Source organism: Montipora foliosa, chromosome 11, assembly GCF_036669935.1.
Source record: "Montipora foliosa isolate CH-2021 chromosome 11, ASM3666993v2, whole genome shotgun sequence".
NCBI lineage: Eukaryota > Metazoa > Cnidaria > Anthozoa > Scleractinia > Acroporidae > Montipora > Montipora foliosa.
Window position 1 is genome coordinate 6,856,617 of NC_090879.1, and position 10,000 is coordinate 6,866,616.

The window sequence follows — 10,000 nt, forward strand, 5'->3', positions numbered from 1 at the left end:
TCCTTTAGCCTTGTGCTGAAGCCCTGTTAGGGTGGGGGCATATTGTTACTTTGCTGGACTGGGCTAAAATTGGCACCAGGAAATTATGCCAGCAACTATGCCTGCCTCGCAATACAGGCGTGACACACCCCCTTGGCTAGGTGCCGAGACCCCTCATCCAGTGGTCCATACGGGCGGTGGGTATTATCCGTGCCTTGCTAGTACATTCCCTGCCCCTCAATTACACCCAAGTTGTGTCTATTGTCTTACGGTGCACGAAGGCATTAAATGTTGTTTATGTGAAATAAACTTGTGAAACTATTTGATCTTGCAATCAACTATTTTTGACATGAAATTGTTTTAAAAAAACAAGTCGTGTTTCGTTTCCGGAATGGTAAGGGTAGGAGAAAAGATAAAATATTGTAGTGCGGGTCATTTGGCCTGTATGTTGATTGATTTAATTGCTTTGTCTGTTGAAACTCTCGAGAAATAAAGATAAAAATGTGGATGCCAACTCTCTGAATGGCATCTGTTTTAACTTCAAGTTAATTTACTGGTTTTGTAGCACTAACCCAAGGCTAATTTGACCCTTTTTTCAACAGTAAGGTCCATAGCAATAACCAATAGAGCGCTCAAGTTAATCTTGTTTAGTCTTTGTGTCGCAGGTTGATCAATAATGTAACTATTTGAGAAGGATTTTGAAAAGAAGGGTGTGTTATATTCTGTTTTGATGATTTGCACTTTTTTTGGAGGTAGTTCTGTGGTTTCTAGCAGACATTGATACTGACACCTTGTTAACCCATTGACCCTTCAGGTGCCCAAGGACAGTCCCCCAGTTGACGAGTAGACAATTTTCTGGCGTCAGACATAGTAAAATCTGTTTTTTTAAGTCTCACTCCCGTGGGTCATTAGGTTAAGTAAAGCGTACTGTAGGCTGTATCATCGGTTGATTTTTTCCTAAACAGGCACACATCCTTTTTTGCTAAATCCTTCTTGTGCAGGATGGTTAATTATGCCCTCCCAATTTCACTTAAATCAGTCTGTAGTTAATTGCTACACCTATTGCATGCCATATTGCATTGCTTACATGCAGTTATAGAATGATTCGATTACAATGAACCGCAGTCAGTTTGCACATTTATGTGGTCAACAGATTGGGACATGGCATCTGGTCCAGCAGTCTTTCCCTCAACAAGAGAGAGCACAAACTATGCCCGTTTGTGCCGTCTTTTAGTGGATGTAGGATCTCAGGCCCTTCGCGATACCTTTGACAGAATACATTCTCCAGCTACTCTTCACAGGATTTTGTCAAGTACTTCAGCATATTACCCTACATTGCAGTCACTTAGAAAGAGAAGAATTTTGAATCCCATACAGTGGGGAAAGCTATACCCAAGTGTTTGTTCATCTGTGTCATCAGCCAGCTTTGACATTACGCTTCTGGTGGTATTGCTGCGAAATATATGTGGTTTCAGTCCTCCTGCCAGTACTGGAAACTGGGACATGCTTCCTCTTCCTGGTGATAACAGTTGTGAGGCAAACATAGCAAGAATCAAGTATTACAGAAATGAAGTCTATGCTCATGCCAACCAAGCTTCTGTTGATGATGCAACATTCAATATGTTATGGCAGGATATAAGTAATGCATTGATAGCCGTTGGATCTGGAACAACTTATGCCAGTGCGATCAGCCGACTGAAGACTGAGTGCATGGATCCTGATTTTGAGGAGCACTATCGAGAATTACTAAAGCAGTGGAAAAAGGATGATGATAACACCAAGGAGGAGCTTGATGAACTGAAAGGTATGCTTGATCTCGAAGGAGTTAATGCCATTAGAAGTTAGTGAATTAAAGGTGTTTTGTGCAGCTTGCCAATACAGGTTTTTCAGCTTTCAGAGAATTCTGCCTGCCAAAAGATGAAACATGAAAAACTACAGAAAATGTTGACTTACTATAATTATTTTTGCTAGAACCAAAACTGTACAATGTACGTAAACAAATCTTTTTTTCAAGACGTGGAACTGCATTTCTTGCACATAAAAGCTGTGAAAGGGGTCAAGTTAATTTGCTCAAATCAACTCCTATGGTAGAAAGGAGGAAAGAATTTCAAAAAAGACTGAGTTTAACATTTTTTTTGCAAAGATGTACTAAAGCAGGGGAATAGACAATTTTAGCTGTTACGTTTCGTTTTCCCATCTCAGACTCCAGGGAAGTTTCTTTCAAAATATGTTCTTATGCATGTGCAGTGGCCTGCTTGCAGGGGGTACTTTCTATTTGGTTGCCATATTGGATGGGGGAAAGTTGGAAGATCTGGGACGAATGGGGAATGCACCGCCTGTCGTAAAACTGGTCTTTTCTCAGTAGCTGCCCACTTTCTGTTGAGCTTCCAGTTATATGTCACGCCACAATAATTGATCAATAAACTAATTAAGAGACCATAATAAAGCTGTCAATCACTTAACCATGCAGTTGTAAACAAATTCGCTCTGGAGTGTCTACTTGCACCCAAAAAAGCAGTAAAGAATGGAAGCAAACCGGCAGAATCAGCAGCAAATGGTAAGTGTAGGTTTTGCCCATTCCGATTTCTTGTTCAAGACGGAAAGTTTGAAAAATCTGTGAAGCCAACTTCAAGCAGCGAGAAAACAGTGTTTAAGCAACCATGGACAAACTGTTGGTGTACATGTTCATTGGATCATATACAACTGTAGGCAGTTAATTTAATTTCTATTGAAAAAATATTTTCCAACTCAATCCGGAAGCTTTTTTCATTTCAAAAGGCAGGACAATAATAATAATTATTGATCCCAATGGTGTTAATATCTGTAAAGAAACATGATATTATCAGTTTTCAGTTTCTTCCGTTATTATTCCATTACTCTTTTAGTATTTGAATTGTCAAAAATGTGTGGTTCCAGAAAATATCCATACCCCCACCACGGAGGGAATTTCGTGTGGACCCCCCCACCTCCCCGAAATTTCCGTTTTTGCGAGACATCATTAAACATCCCCATTTTAAACATCCCCTGACCCCCTGGAAAAAATTAATTCCCACAATAAAAGTTTATCAAAATCGTAAACACAAGGCCGTTTTCCTTTACACATCACTATCGTTAATTTCCGATCAATTGTGACATTATGTGACGAAGATATGCACTGCCAAAGACAAACAGCATTTTCCTATAAAGTGAATAGCGAAAAAGGTCACCCGTCAAGTTTCCATGATGTACAATCTGTCCCTTTAATCTAAATTAAACATGATGCAGTTACTCTGAAGCTGCTTATATTGACAAGTAAACAACAAAATTATCATCACGAACATGACCACGAACACGTTTGATCGCTAAACAAAGCCAATTATAACAAGCAAAATTTTACCAGGAGAAAGATATTCACAAGAAAACTGCATAATTTTCTTAGGTTTACATCATTTCCGTCATCTATTGCTTAATAACGAAAGAAAAAGCGACTTTCCTGGGACGATCTCAAAGCAGCTAAAGCTAGTCACCAGTGCTTTTACAGACGTTTTGAGCCACGGACTTCAACCGGAAGCCTGTAAAATACAATGTACTAGTGTGCTAAAATGAGAGCTGTGTAACTCATTGGTCGGGCATGAACACGTGCTAAAAGCAAGAACATACATGTACACTTCCGGTTGACGTCTGTGGCTCAAAAATGTCTTTGCTTAAAGCTCTATTGAAGTTCAAGACAACCATTCTTTTAAGCTTCTATCAATGACACCAATATGAAAGTACACCTTTCGAACACAACTTGATATGCCAGGTTACTGGCTAGACGAATTCCTGTGGCAAGTTATTTATTTTTCTTTATGCGTACGACTAGACCAGATCAGAGAAAATAGAGCGGTAAAATTTAATGTCTGGAAGAACCAGCCAGCGATTGAGGAAGAAGAATACAGTAAGCTGGTATTATAAGAGATATTTTAATGAAAGCTAAACAAGATGCAGATCTTTTGTCTAAACATGCAAATTTAAAAAAAACTCTTTCACGTGCGTAAGATGCGTGTTTCGTGACGTTTTGAAGTCTACATGCATGGGAGCTACAATTATTAAGCTTCAGTAAAATGCAAACTGTCTTCATCGATTTTGTTCCATGTGTGAACAAATTAATTGACAGTGGAGCAGTTCGTTTTCACAGCTGGCAATATTTATTTTACGCGAGTTTGAATCAATCACATCCACTAGAATTAGACAATATGGTGAAAATCTTTGCAGACTTATAACAGCAGTTTCCTGTTCTGGCTTCAAAATAATCGTTTTTCCTCTCAAAAGTTAGGAAAGACAACGCTCTATGCAACCCTAACCTGCAACCTGCAACCTGCACTTTACACCCTCCATTACATTATTACCTTTTACTGTGATGAGTTTGGGACTTAAAAATGAATAAATCTAAATTGTAAAAAAACCAATATGACGTCATTATTGAGGCTTATTATCAAAACAACTGGAAATGGTATATAAAAGGCAGGTTGACGACGCTTTAAGAGCATATGTTGTATTTATTGTGCAAGATGATAATGACAAAGCTAAAGATGTTGCTGAGGAAGGAGGAATTTCATTAGCAACAATCTGAAGGATAATAATTAGAAACAAGCTGTCCAAGGCCTTAAAAGGGAAGTTGTCAAGCTGTTCGTTAGTATAAACCTCAACAAAGGTGTGATTGGATGTGACTCATAGGGACCATTCTTTGAAAAATGTGTAAGAGAACAGTTCCCTAAACTTTTTGGGAAAGCAAACAGGAGGGGAGGAAAATAGTAATAGAGCAAATTACTTCCAGTTGCTAGATGTGTAAATTCCAGTGTAGAAAAACTATTCATGGAATTCATCAATTCACAAGTTGGACCATACACGCGTAATTTACAAGATTGAAAACTACACAACTTTTTCATTGAATTGACCCCAGGTTAAAAATAGAACAACCTAGTGAAAGAAAAAGTACCTGACAAGATTTTTAACTACAACATATGTGTAAGCATAACTTATGAAAAAACAAAAGGAACATTTCTTTGAGAACATCATGTGGTCTGGAATGGGAAAACAAAACGTACCAGCCAAAAAGGTCCATTAATATGTAGGTCGGTGTGATACATGTGTTAAGGATTTGCACATTAATGAAATGCAGACACTAACTTTGTTAGTTGCTAATCCTTCTCCAAGTTATTATCATATATGTTCTGCAAAGCTGGGAAGAAACATTACAGATTGTCCCTTCCAAACCTGCATGTTATTGCATAGACAAAATTAATGGTATTATGCTCAACACTCCCAACTCCAAACCCTAAGTTATTGTAAGTTGTACATGTAAATTACACATGATTGTTGGATCTAGTTGTCGTTCCAACTTCCATAAAGTGCATCCACATAAATGTGTTGTAGTAAACATTGCTTCCAGTAACAGTCTCATCAGAAGTTTATGTTATGCAGAGGTTTCCATGGTTCATAAAGCCACATTCAGAACACACAATGCGGTAATTATTATCTTAATGTTTCTTATTTTATTCCAGAAATGGTGAAGTCAGAAGTCAAAGAAGTGAAAGGTGTGTTTGTTAATTTTAATGAAACAACCATCATATACACCTTATTCCAGAATGGCGGCCATTTTAGTATTCCTTTGTTTTCTTGAAAATCGGCCCTTTTGCATGGCCTTGCTTTCAATTGTAAAATTCAAAAAAATAACTTTATTTAAATTTGAATGAGGCCAAAAGGGCCAATTTAATTGCATTCAAACCAAAAATACTAAAATGGTGGCCATTTTTGAATAAAGTATAATTATAATAAATTGTGATTTATACACGTATTAACAGCTGAAGAACTAGAAGTCTCACTTGTGTATCTACTTGGCTACATGTTACACTGTACATGGCTGCAGATATGTGATCACTTAAATAATAGGGTGAATTGAGCAGTAGCATTCAGAATTCAAAAACCTAAATTAAGATGAATAATTGAATGAGATGGAAAGAACATTGATTTAAATGTTTGGCTTCATAAAAATCATTTCGGGTTTTCTTCAGAAAATCATACAAAATGTAATAGGATCAATGAGATTAGAGGATGGCGATTTTATGCATAGTTTATGCACATGGAATTTTTAAAGGAAAAACAAACCAGATGACGCCCATTTTGTATTGCTGGGAAGGGGTTAACGTGGCTCATAAAGTGCCAGAACATTATGAACTTAGACACCTTCAGTAACGAACCTATTTGTCTGAAAAATTTGTGACTTTTCATTTTTTACGAAAGATATGGTAAAGAAATGGAAGTCTGACGAAGGCAGCACCAAGGAGAAGCTTGAAAACATGGAAGGTGTGTGGAACTGAAACAAATGACTGTACAGAATAGAAAAAAAACTGTCCAGAAAAGAAGAAAAAAGCTGACACTAATGATTATTCAATACCTACTTTGAACCTTCTAACCCTTTAATGGCCTCCATTGATAAGTAAAGTTGTCTGGTGTTAGAGTAAAATCTATCAGTGTCACTGAGGAGGAAAGAGTTAAAAGCGATATTCATGAGTGGACGTTGATGTTGTTAACCCATTTACCACTCAACTCAGGCCCCTCAATTTCACAACTGCTGAAAAGGGCCCCATGCATTCACTGTCCATTGTAGTGTTGTGTTGGAGAGACACTTTTAGGTGAAAGAAACCGATAAAGCACAATGCGGTAATTATTATCTTGTTTCATATTTTAATCCAGAAATGGTGAAGTCAGAAGTCAGAGAAGTGAAAGGTGTGTTTATTAATTTTAATGAAACAACCATCATACACCTTATTCCAAAATGGCGGCCATTTTAGTATTCCTTTGTTTCCTTGAAACTTGGCCCTTTTGGCCTCGCTTTTAATCGTAAAATTCAAAAGAATAACTTCATTTAACCTTGAATGAGGCCCAAAAGGGCCAATTTGCAATCAAACCAAAACTACTAAAATGGTGGCCATTTTGGAATAAAGTTTATAATACATTGTGATTCATACATGTATTAACAGCTGAAGAACTAAAAGTCTCACTTGTGTATCCTCTTGGCTACATGCTACACTGTACGTGGCTGCAGATATGTGATCACTTAAATAATAGGGTGGATTGAGTAGTAGCATTCAGAATTCAAAAACCTAAATTAAGATGAATAATTGAATAAGATGGAAAGAACATTGATTTAAATGTTTGGCTTCATGAAAACCGTTTCTGGTTTTCTTCAGAAAATCCTAATAGGATCAATGAGATTAGAGGATGGAGATTGTATGCATAGTTTATGCACGTGGAATTTTTAAAGGAAAAACAAACCAGGTGATGCCCAATTTGTATTGCTGGGAAGTGATCGACTGGCTAGGATAAAATTCTCTGGGTTAAAAAAAATTATTGGAGGCGGATTTAAAGCCACCTTAAATTTTCCAATCATAAAGGTAGCTCTAAATACACTCCTGAGAAATTTTTAACTTTGCAAAGTGTTACTTTACGGCAATAGTAATCGGGGGTAGAAGCAAAATCCTGAATCATAAATCACAGTGGTTATGGGTGGTTAAATTAGAAGGAATGATGAACGTTTGTGTTCAAGGCTTGGGAATCATGAATTACGAGAGACGGTTGAAAGAATCACAAATAACAAATTGTTAATGAAGCATGAATCCATTGGGCTAAAAAATGACAGGAATCACCAATATTGAACGTCAAATGATTCCGCTTCCACCCCCCATAATAAAACTAATAGGGGTCACCACGAATTAGTTTTCAGGCACAGGTACATGACATTTCATTGTATAAGGATGTCAAGACAAAATATTGGGTAGATCTCTTGTTGCTATAATTATGGTAAACAATTACATCTATCACATTTTGTTGAATGACAAATGTTTTTTTTACATAGTACCATAACATAGGTGCATGGTGATACAGGGTCGTAGAGTCTGCCCTAATAATGGTTTTGTTTCGAGCCTTTTTAATCTTTTTCCTCACCACATGGAAGAGGGGAGAGGGAGATACAAAAGACAAATTCAAACTCAAATGGAAATGCTGCCTGATAATGGGAAATAATTTTTTCAAAGTATGCCAGTGATGTCTTTTTTTCCTGTTGTTCTTGTTGTTTTTTTGCATTTTGCGATAATTAAATTAATTTTCATAAAGTTCCCTTTCTTGTGATTTGTCTCACCAACTAGCAAACTGAATTGTACTTATGATTATTTAATTTTAACACATTACTGACAGGGGGTGCTCTTCGGAAATTTTGAAAAGAACCCCTAAGAGGTATCAAGATCTTGTCTTGTGGGCGTGGCATGAAATTTTTTTCACCCCAAAGAGGTAGCAAATTATAGGTTTTAACTAGACAAAATTAAAAATTAGTTTATTGTCAAATGTCTGCTGTGATAATTTTCGGCTCATCACCCTAAAAGGTGCCACTAAAGCTCCCGCTGTGGACCTTTTGAGGCTGAACACCCTAAGAGGTACCAAAACCGCTTTTTTAACCCCTAAAAGGTACAACAAAAACCCCCATCCTTTCCCCCCCCCTTCCTCCCCCGGGGAAAATGTCTTGTCGGGCCTTGTCAGCTAGTGTACGGTGGACCAAGATTTTTTGTCGGGCTTCACGCGCACTGCAACCAATTAGGAAGTGTCAAAAGAGTCACGTGAGCAAGTGTATTTTCCAACATCGTGGAGATCGAAGAGACTTTTCGACATCTGAAAAAGAGGATAAGCTCGTTGCAAGCTTTTGGATAGTCGGCCCCAAGCCTCAGGGCAGTTAGTCGGGAAAAAAAGTCGACTATTGCACGGCAAGCTGGTGGCCTTTCAGCCGATATTTTCCTGATAAAAAATCTTTGGTGGCCCAGGATTTCCTGACCCTTCCAGTGCACCACCGGCGCACAGGATTAGGTGACACATTGTCATTGTCAATCCTATTCTTGACCTGGTTTGTTTGCTGTGCCAGATCTTGACATGTCCTTTAGTTTCTCTCTTTCTTTAATTTGTTCTTCTTCGTTCTTTTCTTTCTTGAAGGTAGAGTACCTCTTCTTATCCAAAGGGAGTTTTAGTGGTAGTACGAGTGCCATAAAGATAATTACAGACCCATCTCTGTCCTCTCTAATTTCAGTAAAATATTTGAAAAAGCTAAGTATCATCATCTCAATAAATACTTGGAAAATTCAAAGATTCTCTATCCACATCAGTTTGTTTTTAGGGAAAATTGTTCTACTATGCATGCACTTATTTCGATCACTAAATCTATCCGCCACTCCATTGATAATAACGAATTTGGTTGTGGTAGATTCATTGATTTGAAAAAAGCCTTTGATACGGTTAATCTCAGAATCCTATTAACTAAGCTCAACCATTATAGAATAATAGGTAATGCACTTGAATTGTTTAAATCTTATCTATCCCACAGACTGCAATACGTATTTGTTAATGGTCATAACTCAATTTCTCAGCCAGTTACTTGTGGTAATCCCCAAGGATCCATTCTTGGACCCCTTTTATTCTTACTACATGTAAAAGACCTCCCAAACTCCTCAGGCCTACTAACATTTGACTTATTTGCTGATGATACTAACCTCCAGTGGAAACCTTAACCAACTTGAAGTAACTCTAAATTAAGAACTCAAATTTGTTGCTGACTGGATGAAGTGCAATAGCTAAGTGCGTAGTTTCTCAAAAATTAATCTTATCCTCTTTCACTCAAACAAACTTAAACCTGACCAGTCTTTTTGCGTCAAAATTGATGATGAATGTACTAAACAAGTTGACTCAGCTAAGTACTTGCGTGTAATTTTTGATGAGAATCTAACATGGAAAAGCATATCAATGAACTTTGTCTGAAACTATCCAAGACCGTGGGTATCTTGTCAAAAGTGAGACATTTTGTCAATCAAGATATTCTTATTATGCTCCACTACTCTCTTATTTATCCTTTTCTTATCTATGGTGTTCATGTTTGGGTCTTAACATTTCCCTCGTTTCAAACACCATTACTTGTTATCCAAAAGAAAGCAATAAGAATAACAACCTTCTCTGAACCGAGATC

The 10,000-nt window shown here is 37.4% G+C and overlaps 1 protein-coding gene across 6 annotated transcripts in view; it reads left to right on the forward strand.

The window, feature by feature from the left end:
• LOC137976441 (NLR family CARD domain-containing protein 3-like) overlaps nt 1–10,000 on the forward strand; it is a 26,085-nt gene that overhangs the window by 3,076 nt on the left and 13,009 nt on the right. For 2 of the 6 annotated variants that reach the window (XM_068823784.1, XM_068823787.1), the window contains exons 3-6: nt 1,133–1,783; nt 5,502–5,534; nt 6,241–6,303; nt 6,694–6,726. In XM_068823784.1, coding sequence (XP_068679885.1) covers nt 1,141–1,783; nt 5,502–5,534; nt 6,241–6,303; nt 6,694–6,726 — 772 coding nt within the window. In that variant the 5' untranslated portion in view covers nt 1,133–1,140. The remainder of the gene's footprint in view (nt 1–1,132; nt 1,784–5,501; nt 5,535–6,240; nt 6,304–6,693; nt 6,727–10,000) is intronic. The other 4 variants (XM_068823785.1, XM_068823788.1, XM_068823789.1 and 1 more) reach the window with 3 other exon arrangements.